Source organism: Carcharhinus amblyrhynchos, chromosome 8, assembly GCF_965287045.1.
Source record: "Carcharhinus amblyrhynchos chromosome 8, sCarAmb.v2.hapA, whole genome shotgun sequence".
NCBI classification, from domain to species: domain Eukaryota; kingdom Metazoa; phylum Chordata; class Chondrichthyes; order Carcharhiniformes; family Carcharhinidae; genus Carcharhinus; species Carcharhinus amblyrhynchos.
This window is the reverse complement of record NC_137331.1, coordinates 69034541-69054845: the sequence shown is the minus strand read 5'-3', so window position 1 is coordinate 69054845 and position 20305 is coordinate 69034541. Positions and strand designations below refer to the sequence as shown.

General features: G+C 42.1%; 1 protein-coding gene across 4 annotated transcripts in view; it reads right to left on the bottom strand.

Moving 5' to 3' along the window:
• Positions 1–20305, bottom strand: part of pcmtd1 (protein-L-isoaspartate (D-aspartate) O-methyltransferase domain containing 1) — an 81150-nt gene that overhangs the window by 47384 nt on the left and 13461 nt on the right. For all 4 annotated transcript variants that reach the window (XM_080194237.1, XM_080194235.1, XM_080194234.1 and 1 more), the window contains one exon: positions 4772–5242. In XM_080194237.1, coding sequence (XP_080050363.1) covers positions 4772–5078 — 307 coding nt within the window. In that variant the 5' untranslated portion in view covers positions 5079–5242. The remainder of the gene's footprint in view (positions 1–4771; positions 5243–20305) is intronic.

Genomic DNA, 20305 nt, shown 5'->3' with positions numbered 1-20305 from the left:
ATCTGAATAAATCTTTTCTGCACTCTTTCTAGTTTAATAATATCCTTTCTATAACAGGTTGACCAGAACTGTACACTGTATTCCAAGTGTGGCCTTACCAATGTCTTCTACAACTTCAATAACACGTCCCAACTCCTGTTCTGACCAATGAAACCAAGCATGCCGAATGCCTTCTTCACCACTCTGTCCACCTGTGACTCCACTTTCAAGGAGCTATGAACCTGTACCCCTAGATCTCTGTTATATAACTCTTCACAACACCCTACCATTAACTGAGCAAGTCCTGCAGTGGTTCGATTCACCAAAATGCATCACCTTGCATTTATCTAAATTAAACTCCATCTGCCATTCATCAGCCCACTGGCCCAATTGATCAAGATCCCATTGCAATCCGAGACAACCTTCTTCACTGGCCACTATGCCACCAATCTTGGTGTCATCTGCAAATTTACTAATGATGCCTCCTAAATTCTCATCCAAATCATTAATATAAATGACAAATAATAGTGGACCAGCACCGATACCTTAGGCACACCACTGGTCACAGGCCTCCAGTTTGAAAAACAACCCTCTACAATTACCTCTGGTTTCTGGCAATAAACCAATTTAGTATCCATTTAGATACCTCATCCTGGATCCCGTGAGATTTAACCTTATGCAACAATCTACCATGCGGTACCTTATCAAAGACCTTGCTAAAGTCCATGTAGACAACATCAACTGCATTACCTTTATCTACCCTCTTGGTTACCCCTTCAAAAAAAAACTCAATCAAGTTTGTGAGATGGCTTCCCACTCAGAAATCCATGCTGACTGACAATAATCAGTTCTTGCATCTCCAAATGCCTGTTGATCTTATCTCTCAAAATACCTAACGACTTACCCACTACAGATGTGAGGCTCACCAGCCAGTATTCCCAGGCTTTTCCCTGCAGCCCTTCTTAAACAAAGGCACAACATTTGCCACCCTCAATCTCATCTATGACTACCGATTATTCAAATATCTATGCTAGGGGACTCACAATTTCCTCCCTAGCCTCCCACAATGTCCTGGGATACACTTCTTCAGGTCCCAGGGATTTATCTACCTTGATGTGCTTTCAGATTTCCAAAACCTCCTCCTCTCCTCAAGCATGGTAAAAGCATGGTCAACAAATGCAGCTGGCTCAGAAAGAAACGGTTGTGTCTTTCGAGCAATATTAAGTCAACCATAAAAGTATTAAACACTAGAAGTTCCTCAAATCGTCAGAAAGGTTTAATACACTCCTCAAGACATCTCTATTTATTTCCCCAAATTCCCTAACATCCATGCTTTTCTCAACAGCGAATACTGATGAGAAATATTCATTCAGAATCTCAGCCATCTCTTGTAGATCCACACATAGAAGATCTTGTTGATCCTTTAGAGGCCCTACTCTCTCCCTTGTTGCTCTTTTGCCCTTTATGTATTGTAGAAGCTGTTCAGATTCTCCTTTGCTTGATCTGCCTAAACAATCTTGTGTCCTCTTTTTACCCTCCCGATTTCTCTCAACTCTACTCCTACACCGTCTGTACTCTTCAAGGGATCCACTTGATCCCAGTTGCATATGCATGTCATGTGCCTCCTTTTTCTTGATCAAGGCCTCAATATCCCAAGTCAACCAGGGTTCCCTACTTCTGCCAGCCTTGCCCTTCACTGTAAGAGGAATGTGCTTACCCTGATTAACACTCTTTTGAAAGCATCCCACGTAAAAGACATCTCTTTGCCTTCCCACAGACTCCCCCAATTAACATCTGACAGTTCCTGCCTGATACCATCAAAATTGGCCTTGCCCCAGTTTAGAATTTTAATTTTTGGGTCTTACCTATCGTTCTCCATAGCTATCTTAAAACTAAAGGGATCCCTCACTAACACTTCGGTCACCTGCTCTTCCTTATTTCCCAAGTGGGGATCAAGTTTTGTCCCCTTTCTAGTCGGGCCATCCACATACTGAATGAGAAATTCCTCCTGAATACACAACAAATTCCTCTCCATCCAAGCCTCTAATGCTATGGCTGTTCCAGTCAAATGTTGGAAAAGTTAAAATCCTCTACTATTACCACCTTATCATCTTGGAGCTATCTGTAATCTCCTTACATATTTGTTCCTCAATTTCCTACCAACTATTTGGGGGCCTTTAGTACAACCTATCAAAGTGATTTCCCCCTTCTTATTTCTTAGTTCAACCTGTACAGACTCAGTGGACGAACCCTCAGGTATGTCCCCCCTCAGTACAGTTGTGATGTTTTCATTAATCAGAAGTGCAACTTCCCTGGCAGGAGTAGGTTAAAAGGCCCATTCCTGCTTCTTGCTTGCAAAATTGTTGGCAGGTGTAGCACAGCAGTTAGAGCTGCTGCCTCTCAGCCCCAGGGACCCAGCTTCAATTCCAGCCTTGGGTCAGTTGTTGTGTGGAGTTTGCATATTCCCCCCATGTCTGTGTGATTTTGTCTGGGTGTTCCGATTTCCTCCCACTGTTCAAAAACACGTGGATTAGGTTGACTGGGCATGCTAAATTGACCCTAGTGTCAGGGGATTACCAAGAAAAATATGCAGGGTTATGGGAATGGGGCCTGGATGGAATTGTGGTCAGTGCAGACTCAATGGGCCGAATGGCCTCCTTCTGGACTGTAGCGATTCTAATTGTAGATTTTATGCAAGACGTGAGAGCAATTTAGGTTTCAGATGCACAATTTTGTGGTACTTTAAATATCATGACAATATAAGACCTTCGGCATTGCTGGTCCTGTTAATGACTAATTATTACTATTATGCTGCCATCTTCATACATTTTGCAACTTCCCATTTCAAAATATTATTAATTTTATGCCGAAGATAATACTTTTGAATAATGGACTTCTTGTGCCATAAAGTGGAATAAATTACAGAATAGTAGGCCCAGCATCTGATTGTCCAAACTATGATTAAAATATATTCAACAGTCAGAATCCCAGATGAGCGAAATGAAACTCTATACCTTTTATCTAGGAGAATGTTATTCTCACAAAAGCAACAGATGCTGCTCAACTTGCTGAGTAGTCCCAGCATTTTCTGCTTTTATTTCAATGTTATTTTTACATAGTCGCCAACGTTCTTTCCGCTGCTGGGATTAAATATCTTAAAAAGGACCAAGATAGTTACGGCAAGGTGGACTTCTCAGATCAGTAATTACAGGGGGAAGACAGTGGCATAGCAGCAACATCACTGGACTAGTAACACAGGGGCTCAGTCTAATGCTCTGGGGACATGGATGGAATATGAAGTAATTTTTTTAAATCTTGAATTTAAAGCTAGTCTCAGTAATGACATCACTGTTTGTTTTAAAAATATAGGGTCTCACTAATGTCTTTTAGAGAACAAAATCTGCCATCCTTCAATGCCTCACCTACATGCGACTCCAGAGCTATAATGTCGTTGACTCTTAACTGCCCTTTGAAATGGCCAAGCAAACCACTCCATTCAAGGGCAAAATAGAACCATAGAGGGGTTACAGTGCAGAAAACATTCAGCTTAGTTTCTGCACCAGCTTGTGAAAAAAGACATGTTGGAAAGACATGTTAAAACCAACACCTGAATTGTATGTGAAGGGGAGAAAAAATTCTGCTCAGCTTTAATTCATTAGCTGATTAGTAAGTTTATTATTATTTCATGTTCACCTATACCTTCACCTTAATATATCTATAAATGCTGTGTAGGACCATCCACATATAGGTTGAGTAATATGAAACATACAAAGTGCATGAACTCAGTTTTCTATACACTGAATACTTGTAGATTGTTGCACAACTTTTACACAAATTATGTGTCCTGAAAAAAGCCCTTCTATCACCTCAGTAGTCAGATGATACAATAATAGTAGTTGGTGTCTAATCATGGCAATTAATCTTGATTAAGTAGCCTACAACATCCAGATGTGAAACAAGGAAACACTGATGGAAAACTTTGGGAAACACAGATCCAAGGTTATCAATTCCTCCCAAAAATGCTAGATGAACCATATAACTACTCTTAAAATTGCTCAGACATAGCATAAAATAGTATTTTCTGAAAGAAAGCCTTCTAATTTATATCGGAATGATCTCCCTCAGAGCCTGATTCATATAGGAACAAGTGGTCAATCATGTTGAAGAAGTGTTTCTTCAGATTCACTTCAAAATTCCCATAACTTCTCTTTCAAGCAAAAGATCTTTTGAGTGCTTAAAATTTGTATTTGCGTAAAATGCACTACCCCCAGAATTCCAATGGAGTGCTTTGGGAGCACAATTTCAAGGTTGGAAGAAGGTAGTGTACTTGTACTTCATGCAAATTGCAGCCAATACACAACAGGTCACCCATGTTCCCAACTGAGCTGTAGGGAAGTCCCAAGAATGCCAAAGGAAAATATAATGTTCTATTGGTGCTTTATTGTCTCCTTTTCCCTTTACAGCAATGTTAAAGAAAAGGAAAAAAAATACAGACCCCTTCCACCTGAAGATGACTACCACTACACCTGCAATTAAGAGGTGTGGACTGGGACATGGTCAAATCCTTTGACTTTAGGTAAATAGGAGGCCTAGTGCTCTGGCAGACTATAACATGGAATTTCAGGCCTTTAAAGACAAACTAACCAACATTAGTAAACTGAGTGACATATTTTAGCAGATTTTGCAATAAATTATTGCTTACCATTGCAATATCTCTGGGTAATTCTTTACCATGTAAGCTTTGAATTTAAAATTTTAAAAATGCAACCTGAAAAGCATAAAATTGAATTACCTAAAATTAAGCCCACCATTGTGCTCAAATAGCCAGTTCCACTGCCAAGGTTCAGGAAAGACAATCCTGGTTGAAGTTTCAGTGCTTCCATGACTTCAGAGTAGATACAAGGTGCTGACAGATGTATGTTTCCATGCTTCCAAGCCAGGTCCTTATAAGCATTTTCCCTAAATCCCTCCAAATAATAATCTGCACGATCGATGGCCCTAAAGGCTCGCTCCACTCTTTCTGTACGAATGTACTGGGCTTCTTTTAAGTTGTCAATTAAATCATCATTGTCTTCACCAGCACTCACAGCTCCACCCATGACTTCGAGTTGGGAAATCAGATCAGATCCACAAAATGTTAGAACGCCAAGTGCAATAGATAATGCATGAGCAGACAATGACAACAGTGTAGAACTTCACAAGCCTGGATACAGGGCCTTAGGACAGCATCATAGTATTGGAACACAATGTAATGTGTAGAAACCTGCAAAAGATAATTACAGTACATGAAAATGAACTATGCAATTTAAATGCATTCAACTTACATTAGTTGGAGAAGGGATAAAATACACGGGACCTTGAAACAAAGCAACCTCATAACATCCACTCAAATTTTGCAAGATCTTTTCTGAAACCTCTTCTACACTGCTCATGACCAACAAAGGTACAGCAGACACATAACGTAAATAGCCAAGTCAAAGCTAAAGAGAAATGGAATGAGTTTGAGGATGCAGTAACAAAGGGAGCAGGTGGGGTAATAAGAAGCAATGCAAACCAGTAACAATGATGCTGTAAAATAAGAGAGAGCTTGGTGCAGCATGGGTGATAAGCAGAGCTTTGGTCAAGTTGAATTCTACCATAAATTTATTGACCAATACAGGATTGACTTAGTCAAGCTTACAGGACAAAAACATGCATGTTGATTTCAGCAGGCCATGGGTTCAAGAAGGGAGAGAATCAGGCAGTGGTCGTGAAGATGAAAAAAGAACTTTGTGGTGGAAAGGGCATTGGTCAGCTGTCCAACAGCTCTTTAAGGCACGAAGGTGGTGAATAATCTGCAACAGTAATCAGAATGTTAATGGAAAGTAATGCAATGGTGACTGAATATATTAGCTTCTGTCTTTCCAAAACTTAGCTGCAAGAAATTATGAATCCAAAACTGCATGTGAACATGTAAACTGACAGCACATAAACAGCTCAGGGTTCAAGGAAGGTAGAGGACAGATAATAGTTGCTGTCATCAACATACATGTGGAAGCTGATGCTACATCTATAGGTGATGGTAAAAGGTACAACTGGAAGATAAAGAACACTCTCAAATCTCAAACACTGATGCAGACCTGCATCCCAAGAATAAAGGTTTTCCATCAAAGTTTTTCCTCTTCAGGTTTAATATAGAAAGACGAGCATTTTCTAATCTAATTGTTTTCAATGCTTCACGTGCTTGGAAATGTCAGTCTTGTAAATATAGATTTTTTTTAAACTTTTCCTTAAAACCTGCAATGCTTCACTTTGTCCAGACTTTATAACGAGGCATGCAATGTACTATTTAAAAAAAAACAAGCAGCTTTAACCTACCATATAAAAAAAAATTAGAACTTTTTAGTGAGAATCTTAAAAGGCAATATAAAAATAAGTTCTCAATGAATTCAAATAAGGCAATAATGTTGCAATCTGCATGGATGGTTGATCACATTAAAAAAAGGTACAACATAAAAAGGATACCATGAATAAATTCACCTTGCTGACGTGCTCATCTGCTAATCCCAATGTATAAATTAAGATTCCTCATTAAAACCATTCTGTCTTTGCTGCCTGCTTCTCTAATCTCAGCAATTATACAAACTATAATTTTGAAGCTAAATCAGCAGGACCAAGCACAACCCACATTACATTTTAAAATCCTTTTCTATTTCTTAATGTTATTCACATTGCCTGCTTTCTTAATATGTATTGTGATTTCATCCTTAACCAATAAGACCACTCTTCCCTCCATCATTTTACCTATTCTTCCGGTAGGTAAATCTTGATATGTTTAGTTCCCAGCCCTGGCTGCCTTGCAGCCATGTCGATAGCATATCGTACCCTCTAAGCTAAAATGGGACCTGAATTCCATTTCATACTTTCCTGATGTTGTGATTTTGTATGAAGAATGCTTAATTGGGCCACACAACCTAACCAGTCTTTCTGCTTTAACATTTTTCTCAGGTTTCTTAATCATTTATGTCTTTCTGTAGTTCTTTTACCGTTGTTGCCTAAAGTACAATGTATTGTTATTTGACTCCTTTCATTTGTTTCTGAATTATTAATACCATCTTTTTCACCTGAGCCTACTGCTGCATCACCTACTCCCTCCTCTCAGTTTACTTATTTAAAGTCCTTGTGACCGCCCTATTTATTCCCTCCACTAGGGCTCTAGAGAGAGGATGGTGGTAACAGATTCAACTGTGGTTTTCAGAAAGGGAAATGGATAAACAGCACTGTGTTACAGAGAAAGACGAGTGAGTGGGAATTGCTGAATTATATTTGCAGAGTGCTGGCATGGCTTCAACAGGACAGAATGATCTCCTCCTGTGCTGTAACTATTCTGATTGTATATTTCTAATTTGCACAAAACACTAGAACGCTTGACAAATTTACTACCTCACAGTTACATGATCCACTACAAGTATTGGAGACAAAGTTTGCTGATAACATGATTATACGTGGTATTGTAAACAGTGTAAGTGCAGGCATAAAATTACAAAAATATGTTGCTAGATTAAGTGAACAAACATATCTATAACATATGAATTTACACGTAGGCAAATGTGAGATCATCCACTCTGGACCTAAAAAGGATAAAACAGAATAATGTCTAAATGATGAAGCTAGAAATTGTGACGACCCAAAAAAGTCTAAGGGTCTAGTGCGCGAGAGGAGAACTGAGTTCAGCAGGGGGCCGGCCAGCTGACCAGGAAAATTAGCATATCAGCAGCAACACCGCCAATGCAGACCGGCTGTCTCCGCACATACATGAAATAGTCAGCGCAGACAAAGGGGATGTTTCACTATATCCATCACATAACTGAATGTCCTTACTAACAGCACCAAAACAGCAATAAAGACATTATTAAGTGACCACTGTCTGAATGGACATTCTATCCACCTACCACTAAAGATTATGACATTACCAATGGGTCATGATTAAACAGCTACTGTCTCGGGCCTACCTTTCTGTTTCATATGTAAATAATTTATCAGTGTGCATGACTAGAAACAATTATCTTTACTAGAAGTTGTAAATGCCTTATAAGACTGACTGCATAATCAGGCAGAACAGATTGAAGTAGCCTTAGGAATTCTTCAGTTCTCCTCAACTTATCGATAACAAGGCAACAAAGGAGCCATCACTTCGAACGCTGTGTCCAAATGTCTTTTTAGTTCCGACAGTTTGCTGGAGGTCCCACAGAGATGGTAACACCTCTCTCCTGGGCAAAGTCTTGATACATTGCTTTGACGACAGATGACTCAGCCAGCACACAAATAAGGCAGGGACCGTTGGTCTCCCGTGTGCATCTCACAGGGTGAGTGAAGGATTCTGCCATAGCCAGTTGTCACGATTGATTGAAAACTATTGTGATAAGGCATCATGGGGTGAATGTTCCCGATTTGTAACTTGAGGGCTAGAGTGCCCAAGAGCACTACAAAGAGTTAGAGTCCCCAAGAAGTCGGTGTGTGGGTTAAAGTCCCAAAGCTCTGAGTGAGTAGGCTGTCTCCTAAAACAAGAAGTTCCAGATACTATCAGCTAATTCAAAATGGGACAGAGTTCAAATCAAATTGCCCATAAAAGGCAACACCCCTAGCCTATACGGACGTACACTACAGATCCGGAAATATTCAGTACATCAACAAATGGATGAAATGGGCAGAAAGGAAAAGTGGACGTTTTCCTCCAGAGAAAATGTTCAACTAGGATAGAATAGAATTTTTGAGAGAAACTTTAAGGAGAAAAGGGAAACAGGGCAAGAGAGACGTGGGATAGTCACAATTTATGGGCTGCAGACAAGAAGCCTAGAAAGGGAAGGAAGAGTCCAGGCATAGGAGTAGAGAGGATGCAGATTAAAAAAAGGGAAAGAGAAAGGGGAAAAAAAGGAAGATGAGATGAGAGGTTGAAAAATCTAACAGCATGGACTGGTCCAGAAGCCTAGTAAAATGTACATAATGATGTCAAAACCAAAAATACTGACAGATGATGAGGACAGTGACTGGACTCCCCTATATTCTACCTTTCCTCAACCCGACCCACTCCCTCAGCCTGTTACTGTACTGATTCTGACTTCTTTGGTGCCACCATTGAATCTACCTCCTTCAGTACACAGTCCATCAAGGATAGAACTGGTTCAATCGCTGTTGATTCAACAGTGTTTTATTACAGCAGTGCCGAGGGGTTTACTCCAATTACGGCACAGACAAGAAGCCAGAAAATTAGGGAACAGCCAGGGTCATCACATCAGATACCCCAAAGGCTTTCCCTGGACTTGACAGGGTCCCCGTTCACACATGCAGACTGTGGACCCCCTCAGAGTTAAGAGCAATTGTTGATTCCATGCCTAACCTTAAAGATCAAATTAACAAATTTGTAGAAAATTGTTAATTCTACAGAAGTGCCATTACTCCATAGCTCCTTGATGCCTGCCTGGGATCAGCCAAGTGGAGCAAATCCAGAGAAAGTGTAACTGGTCCAATGATGACACTGAGGGGGACAGCCTCAATACTTTACGGTCTGAATTATATGCCTCTTTGCTTAAACACACTCAGCCTACAGTTGATTGACATAAGATTAATAACATAACACAAAAACTCAGAGGTTGCTGGAAATTATGTGGAGCATATTAGTGGTGTATTCGCGAAATATTTCAGACTTGATCCACAGTAAAGGGGGGCCGGCATTAGCAAGTGTTGTAAACAGATTGCAATCATGTATGAAACAAATATTCTGTACAGCTTGCATTGGATGGGAAACAAAACCATTGCAAGAAATCATAAGTGCTTTACAATGTTGTCAGTGCCAGATTGAGCATCAGCAGCAGACGGCTAAAGAAAAGACAGAAAAAGTACTGGTAATGGCTCTGGGTGGCCTCCAGGGAGCACCCCAGCACCAATATTGGGGTCCAAACAAAAAGGGATGCAGGAAGAGGCAGAAGAGCAGGAAGGTTACAGAATAGAAATGCCTGTTACTACTGTGGACAGATGGGTCACTGGGCACAAGTGTGTCCACAGAGCAGAGCCAATATTAATCAGGGGACGCCAGAGCTCTTAGAACACCATGCTTCACTTAGCCTGAAAGTTGGCACCTAGGTTGACAAGGTTGTTAAGAAAGCGCATGGTGTGTTAACTTTTATTGGTAGAGGGATTGAATTTCGGAGCCATGAGATCATGATGCAACTGTACAAAACTCTGGTGCGGCCGCACTTGGAGTACTGCGTACAGTTCTGGTCGCCGCATTATAAGGATGTGGAAGCATTGGAAAGGATGCGGAAGAGGTTTACCAGGATGTTGCCTGGTATGGTGGGAAGGTCTTATAAGGAAAGGCTGAGGGACTTGACGTTGTTTTCATTAGAGAGAAGAAGGTTAAGAGGTGACCTAATTGAGGCATACAAGATGATCAGAGGATTAGATAGGGTGGACAGTGAGAGCCTTTTTCCTCTGATGGTGATGGCTAACACGAGGGGACATAGCTTTAAATTGAAGGGTGATAATTATAGGATGGATGTCAGAGGTAGGTTCTTTGCTTAGAGGGTAGTAAGCGCGTGGAATGCCCTGCCTGCAGCAGTTGTGGACTTGCCAACTTTAAGGGCATTCAAATGGTCATTGGATAGGCATATAGATAATATTGGAATAGCTTAGGTTAGAGGGTCATTAGATTGGTTCCATTGGTCGACGCAACATCAAGGGCCAAAGGGCCTGTACTGTTCTATGTTCTAAGCCATTCGGCTCAGGCCCACGTTCAACCATCACAATAGGGCTGCCACTCCCAGACATCATCCCAATTAGTAACAACTGACAAATACCTATTTTCACAAGAACTGGTGATTCCCCTCACTGTCAACAGCCACACTAGAGATTTCCTGATCGAAACAGAGGCAACTTATTCCACTGTTAAGAGTGCCAAACACCCCATCTTGCAGGAATTCACGTCTTCACTTAATGTGGTGGGACTATTGGTCAGCTCCTCTCAATGCAATTGTCAGATAGGGTCCCTTTTTCCATCAGGGCCATTTAGGAGAGCACCATTTTTTTATTTCTAACAATGTCACAATCGACGTACTGGGCAAAGATCTATTATGCAAACTAGACTGCACTCTGATTTGTACACTGGGAAGAACTAATCTACCAGTGCCAGAACAACTTTGTGGACATATATTTGCACTCACACAACAAACTCTTATTACTAACCCTGCCTTATGGTGGTGGCAAATTATGACTCCAGGTCTTTCTCAAAGACCAAGTCACCCAAGATTTGCTACAGAATCACCTCGTACAGGTGAGGTTTCCACATTTTGACACAACACTTAAATGCTGGCAATGTATCTACACTGTACTGCCTATTACGACCCAGAAGACTGTGATGCCATGCTGTACCTCAGTGAACATTTTCAGTTTTGTATGACATCCTTTTACTGTAGTCCCGAAGACGTAGCCATGATAGTCGAATTGTCCCCAGTTGCCAAAATTGTCTTTAAGAGTCACAGTGATACCGCTCTTCACGTTACACTGTTATGGGACATTATGAGGCCAAGTATTTGGGTCCGATGGTACAGCATCCATTACAACAGCCACATACCAAAACCTTCCCCACGGACTTCAGGCAAGCTACCATTTTGGGATCCTGCGAGGTTTGCTGAGTTACCACCCAATTAACCTCGCCTTTTTGTCAGCAGAATCATATAAACTGCACGTGGACCCAATGAAACCCCTGCCACGAAAACTATAATATCCTTGAAGTACTCAAGCTGAGAAAGGGATCGGGCCTGTCACTGAGGAGTTAATCCAACAAAGTACTGTAATCCCCACCGTTAGTCCATACCACACACCTATCCGGCCTGTCAAGAAACCCCACAAAGAAGTATGGTGGTTCGCCCAGGGCTTTGAGCAATCAATGCATGTGCAATCCCCACCTACTCAGCTGCCCAATCCAGCCACTGTGCAGAGTTGCATATCACCTACCTCTACTTATCACACTTATGGATTGTCGCGGAGCTTTCATCTTTATACCCATCCACCCAGATTCACAGTACCTCTTTGCATTTACCAATAAAGCCAAACAATATACTTGGACTCGCCTGCCACAGAGATATAGGGAAAGCCCCAACATTTTTTCTTGAGCATCACAGCAGGATGTGTCTTTTAAATCTCCTCCTTGCCTCCCTCATTCTGGAAGCCTTGGAAGGGGACAGTGTGACCTTATTCAATGCATTAGCCTAGAAGGATCATAAGGCTTCTAAGGAAAAACTTCAGTTGTGCCAGTCATCCATAACATGCTCGGGCCACGTTGGGACACCCGTCTCCTGTCATAGCAACATATTGCTGCTATTTTAAAAGTCCTAAAACCCCTTTAAGTATGACTTGGTGCATTTTCTCAGAATGGCAGGTTATTGTAGACAGTGGTTGCCTAATTATGCAGAACTTTGCCAACCTCTACAAGGTCTTGTCTTACCATCTGCCCCAGACGACCTCACATGGAATGAAACCACTCTCACCTCTTTTGTGGTCATCACAATTGCCCTTGCATCCGCTCCTGCATTAAGACTGCCAGACAACACCAAGCCTTTCCACTTGTTTGCCTCAAAAGACCCCGAAAGGTTCGCACAGTCAGTGCTTACTCAGCAGCATAGTGCTGGATACCGGCCAGTCTCCTATTAGTGTGCAGCTCCACCCTGTAGCTATTGCCTCAAAACAATTGCAGCTACCTACCTTGCAGTTGTCTCCTCTCAGGACATTATTCTGGGTCACTCCATCATACTGCATGTCCCACAGTTAGTCAACTCCTTACTAACTCATTCTGCCTGAGTTCCTGATATGAAACTGCCTTACTATCTGATTCAGCACTTTTAGCACCCCGAGACCTGCTCTCAAAAGATTATACTCTGCCAAATCCTGACCTCATATTTATGTTGATGACTCCTCCACGACAGCAGCTGATTGGACTCTCCAATCTGGTTACGCTGTTTGCACATTCTCCACTGCCCTGGAATCAGCTAAATTGCCCCCCGGTTAAACTTTTGCTCTCACATGGACCTACATCCCAGCAGAAAACACTACAGTCAACACTTATACAGGTGCTTGTTATGCCTTCAGAGTCATTTGTGATTTTGGCAAACTGTGGGAATTATGTGGCTTTCTCACCTCTTCCAGGATGCCGACCAAACATGGGTCTCTTATTCAAAATTCATCAAAAGCTATATAAATGCCCTTCGCGATTGCTGTAATCAAATGTGCCGCCCACAGTGGCGCACGGAATGATGTCTCCCTGGAAACACTCGAGCTGACACTTTAGCTCAATCCGCAGCCACCCAAATCAAAGAGACCATGGTAACTCAGTGCTTACAAATAGCTTCGTATTCAGTTGGAGCCCCATCTGTTGATGACATAGTACAACTGCAAGCTGCTGCTAACGTGTCAGAGAAAATGGCCTGGGCTGACAACGCTTGCTATCAAATCCCACCTGCCTTTGGGTGTCCCACGACAGCCACGTGGTCACCCCAAGACAGCTACACCCTTGGCTTGCTCATGCGTGTCATCACTTCATGCATACAAAGGGAGGGATGGATCATATTATCCAGCAGATGTATCCTCTGGATTTTGCTGCTTACGCTGCTAAAATTAGCACTAAATTATATTAAATTTTTTTATATATGGCAAAAATGCCTAGCATACAAACTGCTTTACAACCCCAACCTTGTGGCTCTTTCGTACATATGCAGGCTGACTTCATTCAAATGCCCAAGGGTATGAGTTTTAATTATGCATTGGTAATTGCAGATTTATATTCTAGAAACATAGAAGCATTCTCTACTTGTCAAAATGATGCACTAATGGGAGCCAAGGTTTTACCAAGAGAAATTGTGCCCAGATATGGCATTCCTGAAATCATGTCAAGCCACATTTTACAGGTCAAGATGTTATGGAGCTTGTGAAAGGACTCCAATGTAAACAATGGCTGTTCTACCCCTATCACCCACAATCCACTGGAGCAGTAGAAAGACAGAACAGCATTCTGAAAACCAAAACAGCCAAATTACGTAGCGAGACTGGTCTAAAATGCCAGAGGCCTTGCGCAGTGCACTTATGGTACTGAGGTCAAGCCTAACAGAACCACCGGACTAACACCAAATGAAGTCATTATGGGGAGACCTATGAGGCTGCCAATAAGTGCCCCTGTGACAGTCAAAGCAGTGGACATCCACACCATGAGTGAAAAGATTCTAAATAATTACTGCACTGCACCAACAAAATCATTGAAGGGTTTTCATTCACAGATAGCAGAGGCCCTGAAGGAACCAGCCAGTGAGACCTGCCATTTTACCAGCCAGGGAACTGCACATTCATGAACGCTTACCGATGCAGGAATTGTCAGGGAAGGGCCACACCTGGTATTGCTGACCACACACACCACACTAAAGCTTGAAGGGAAGCCAACGTGGATACATGCTTCACACTGCAAGCAGGCTCCTACACCGGAATCATGTTTGAACTTTGTTTAATGGTGCTGATTTGTGCAGTGATCCCACATAGTACTGTCGGGGCCTGGGTAAATAACTCTGCTGTTCTGCGAATGTCTCTGGAATTCTCTGCCCGTTGAAGTGGTGGAGGCTACCTCGCTGAATATATTTAAGTCACGGGTAGATAGGTTTCTGATAGACAGGGGAATTAAGGGTTATGGGGAGAAAACGGGAAAGTGGAACTGATCCATTTCAGATTAGCCACGATCTTATTGAATGGCGGTGCAGGCTCGAAGGGCTAGATGGCCTACTCCTATTTCTTATGTTCTTATGTTATGAATGCAGACCATAGCCTCACAAGGGAAAATTGGACTAATTGCTGGTTCTGAACCCACTTTTCCACTATTGTCTCCCCTTGCTTACATTCCCTTCAAATACTTCCTGGCTTAAGGACCAAATGGTAGTCCTAATTCGAAATATGTCAACTTGGAGTTGCCAGCCAACCCCAATTGTGCAAAGGGAGGAACACACTGGGCTGGCACAAGCACTATAGAGTATATAGCCCTGAAGCTTATGGTATGGATCACATCTATGCCCACTCCGTTCATAATTATATCCCTTTCAGTGGGAGAAGCCACAAGCGTGATGTCCCAAACCCCCTTGTCATTAAGAGGCACTGCGTTCCATGAGTTTCTGAAGGGCCATATTCCCTACTTTGGGTATAGCCAAGTTAGACAGTGCCATCATCAAAATCTCAGCCACTATGGAAAGGATAGAAAATAACTTTACCAACACTATCCAAGCCCTGTAATCTGAGATTCAATCCCTGCCTAAGGTGGTTATACAGAATCGTTTGGGTCTGGACTTCTCCTGGCAGCCCAGGGAGGCATATGCACAGCCATAAATGAGTCTTGTTGTTTCTATCATAGCCAAAACAGAGACAGATGTGAAAATCATACATGATCAATTGCAGTTCTTGCATCAAATAGCAGAGGAAAAACCTTTTGACTGGTGGTGCTGACTGCCTGCTGTAGGAGGATGGTTAAGGGGCTCCTAAAGTATACCCTAATCAGTCTTGTGATAGTCATTGTAATATGTGTCCTAATTCAATTGACAGCCTGCTGCTGCAGAGTCATGCATGCTAGTCTGATGCCTATAGTTTCCCCTAATCAAAGCAACTTGCCTGTGTTGCAAAAGGGAGGAATGTGAGAGATGAGAACTGAGCTCAGCAGTGTGCTGGCCAGGGAACCAGGAAAATTAGTACATCAGCAGCAGCATCCCCACTGCAGATTGGCTATCTCTGCATATACATGAAATAGTTAGCTGTTCCAGAAAATATGGGATAGAGAAGAAATTCCTGCTGACCTCAGATGCCATCAGCGTCACCAACTTCAAGAAAGGAGACAAAAAGGACTGTAGAAACTACTGAGGAGTCTCCCTAATCTCCATCACCAGGCAGAGCATTGCTAGCTGCATTCTACTAGTCTCTAAATAATGCTTCTAGAAAGCCTGTGTGGCTCCAACCAAACTGTGGAACAGCAGACATGAGTTTCACTGTTCAACAGCTTCAAAAGAAAGGCCAAGAGCAACATTAACCACTCTACATGAGCTTCATTGATCTGACCAAGGCTTTTAACTCAGTTAATCAGGAGGTGCTACGGAAGATCCTGTCAAAGGTCGGCTGTCCAAGAAAAATTCATTAACACCCTACCATTCATCCAGGGCAAGATGTCAATGACAGTCCTCACAGTCAGAAATAGGAACAGAAACCTTTGAGGTCAAGACTGGAGGCAAGCAAGGATTTGTCAGTGCCCTTCCCTTTATCGCCACCATCCTTCACCTTGTCAAAAACAAACTGCCCAGTGGCGTGGACATCTTCTACAGGATGGATGAAAAACTTTTCAACCTCAACCGGTTGAAATTCAAGAAGAAAACAAGGTGGACATTGCTTGTGTAACTGCAGTATGCAGATGACATCACCATTCTCAAAAGAAAATTTCTAAGCCATGCTTGACACCTTCGCGGAAACCTACCAAAGAATCAGTCTTAGCCTCAAGCTCAAGGAGTCCTTTACCAGCTTGCCCCAGGGCAAGATCCAGTCCTTCCTTCCATCAGGATCAGAGAAACCGTTCCCTAAACTGGGGAGTCATGTCTTATTGAAGGCTGACATCAATAAGGCTCATGGTTTGGACATGGTGCTCCATCATGTCCAAACCACGAGCACCACCTTCAGATGCCCAAGGACAAGAATCTTTAATGACTGTGACATTTGTGCTATCACTAAGAGCCTTGTGTGCAGGCAATTGTTGTCCCAACTCTTCTATGTGGCTCAGTAACCTGAACTAAGTGCAGATCCCAGCTCAAGACACTAGTGAGGTCTATCAACACAGTCTGAGACAGAGTCTCTGCATCAATTGGGAAGACAGTCATACCAAAAATCAGCATCCTTGAAGGTGACAAAAGCACCAGCATTGAGACCACGATCATCCAAAACCAAATCTGCTGGGTCGGCCATGGTGCTTATGATGCAAGTGTCCCTAATGCCAAAGCAAATCTTCTTCCTCCAGCTCAAGGAAGGCTCTTGGACAAGAAGACGACAAAGGAGGCATTTGAAAGATGCCCCGAAGACTTACCTCAAGAAATGAAACATAAACATCAACGTCTAGGAGACGCTTGCTCTGAAGGGACTTACTTGGAGTAACACAATTCTTCGTGGACACCAGACAGCAAGAGGAGGCTTGGAAAAGGAGCCTGGGAAAGGAATACCAGTGATCTAGAGTAAAAGGAACAAAGCCACCTCCCGGAAACACCTGCGAAGTATGCAGTCGAAGACGTGGCTCTAAGATCAGACTCATCAGCCAAGCAAGGACCCACAAAACCCACGACCAGTCACACAGAGCTTCTTAGATTGACAATCATACTCATTAATGGGTGATCATCGTAGACTTGATCCATTATCATCTCCTTTTCACTTGCATGAACATCCATTTTGTCATTTGATAACTCCTGCCTTCCACCCCAGCTCAGATCTTCTTATTAATCTCCACCAGCTGTATAACTTTAAATTATCCCAGTTGATGAAAAGCCATTGACCTGATTAATTCTCCCTTCAAAAATGCAGACGAATCTTTGAATATTTCTAATGTTTTGTTTTTATTTCAGATTTCCAATATCCATGGTATGTTGCTTTGTGCTTTAACATAATTTGTTTTTAAAGGCTACATAATTCGCTGCAAAACAATTGAAACTGCTTGAGTTAGGAGAACAGGAGATTTCTTGGCCTAATGATTAAAATTACTATCAACTCTCATTATTAATAGTTACTATAAAATTGACCATCTTAAGTCAGCTAAAGATAAGCATTGACGAAGCATGCAGGTAGGTCACTATTTCTCTCCTATCTATTTACAACCAGCTCACTCCATGGAAATATAGGTAATTTTCATTTGTACATCCTGCTAAGTGCTTATAACTTAACCAGGGATGAAAGCAAGTCACATGTAGACAATATTTTGCTCATTTAATGATTGCAAAAATCAATGATTTTAAGCACAGCAGAAAACCACATCTACTTTCAACCCAGTGGTTCTAAAGCATCAAAAAAATTGCTTTAAAAACCAACAATATATTTGTTTGGCAGTTATGACAGGCTTTGCCAAAGGTGATTTTATATTCTTAGCATTTAAATAGCTATCCAGAGTGCTCCATAATTGGTCATTCTACACATACAACAGCAAACTGTAAATGCCTGAATTTAGATTTATTAGGTTTAAGAGGCCATCTATTCAAATTTTAGATTTCACATCTTCAAACGACATGAGAAGGATAGGAGGTAAACAGAAGTAATTTACTGAAGGTGAAGGATGTGTTAGTAACAATAAAGCTCTAGCTTGAAACATGAAAAAAATTTGCAAGGTGTCCTGTACGCCTCAGAAAAACAAAGAACAGTACAGCATAGGAACAGGCCCTTCGGTCCACCAAGCTAGCAGTGGCACGTGACGCCTTTCTTAACCAAAGACCTTTTACCTCAATGTGGTTGGTATCCCTCTACTTCCTGCCTATTCATGTATCTATCAAGAGAACTCTTAAACATTGCTAATGAATCTGCTTCCACCATTTCCTCTGATAGTGCATTCCAGGCACTTAAAAAAAAACTTGCCTTGCACATCACCTTTAAATTTTCCCTCTTTTACTTAAACCTATGTCCCCCTAGTAATTGACATTACTACCATGGGGAAAAGACTCCAACTATCCAGTCCTCTCAAATTTGTAAACTTCTATCAGGTCGCTCCTCAGCCTCCGATGTTCAAGTGAAAACAAACCAAGTGTGTCCAATTTCTCTTCATAGCTAATACCCTCCTGGTAAACTTTTTCCACACCCTCTCCAAAGCCTCCACTTCCTTCTGGTAGCGTGGTGACAAGAATTGTACACAATATTCCAAATATGGCCTGAAGTTCTTGACAGCTGCAACATGATTTGCCAATTAAACTCAATGCCCTGACCAATGAAGGCAAACATGTCATACTTCTTGACCATCTTATCCACTTGTGAGAAAACCCAGATCTGCTAACAAAACTGGCCTTTAAAAATGCCAAAATTCAATTTATAGATCAAAAGTGGGATTCACCTAAAAAAAAAAATTCAAAGTCCCTAATTCCACATGAAAACAGGAGTAACTCCTGCCAATTTTAACATGATTTTCAATCTCCAAACTGTGATGCACAGCGTGCACCAGCAATCATGCATGTAGAGTGATAGCGGGAACTCCCCACCCATCACCCCCTCAATAGGGCCCACTCTCTTGGCACTGCCTGGTGGACAGTTTTAAGGTGCCCCTTGGGCAGCACCAGGGAGCCAGGCTGGCACTACCCAAGAGGCACCTTCCCATACCCCTGACCTCCTGGGGACCTCAAGGACTCTTTTCACTCCAACAGAGTCAAACTGCCTGTTTCCTGTTAGCGGGGAGCAACTGTAAACCCTGCTGGAGTGAATCATTCCGGACAGGTGGGAGACACTAACAAGCCAGGAGACTTCAGTCCCCGTGCCCGCGAATAAGATGGAAATCCCAATTAGCATATTGAAATCAGCTCCACGCTGATTTCTGTTGTGGAGCTGATTAATCTGAAAATCTTAGTCCCGGAGGTGCGCGGAGGTCATGGTGCCCAGTGGGAAGCCCAAAAGGAACAGCCTCAGCTGACATCTCCCAGCTCTTACGCTGCTAGAGCAGTGCAGTGGACTGGGAGAATCGCTCCCCCCATAAGTCAAATGAAGAGGTGCTTGAAGGTGCAAGAACAAAAAAGACTCAGGAAAACGCCAGCATTTCAACCACTTGAGTCTGGCAACTAAGGGCTTTTCACAGTGATACACTGCCGTGTTAATGCTAGCCCACTTGTGACATAATAAATAAACTTTAAGTTTGATCAGAGCTGAAAAGCTGAAGATCTCTTCTAGAAGGCAAAGTGGAGGGCAGCAGAAAGAGGTGTCACCTAGACATAGTTAGAAAATAGGTGTCAGAGTGAATTCAGACAACAAATATTGGATGTGTCAAGTTAGCACACGACAGATAAGTTGACGTACCATGACAGCACATCTCCTGGTCGGAGTAACTACAAGATGCAGTAGCAACTTAGGAAATGCAGAATTCTGTAGCTCAGAAAGTAAAACTGAAAGGTCTGACAACGTTTTTATTTTAAGACAATGAAATGCAGGTATTTAGTTCAATATTTTGCTATTATTTGCAAACTAATTTAATTGAGAAACTCCATGTGGGATAACTGGACATAGATGGAAAGCACTCAAGGGTTGGGCGAATTTTTTTTTACTCTTGTATTTACCTGCTGTG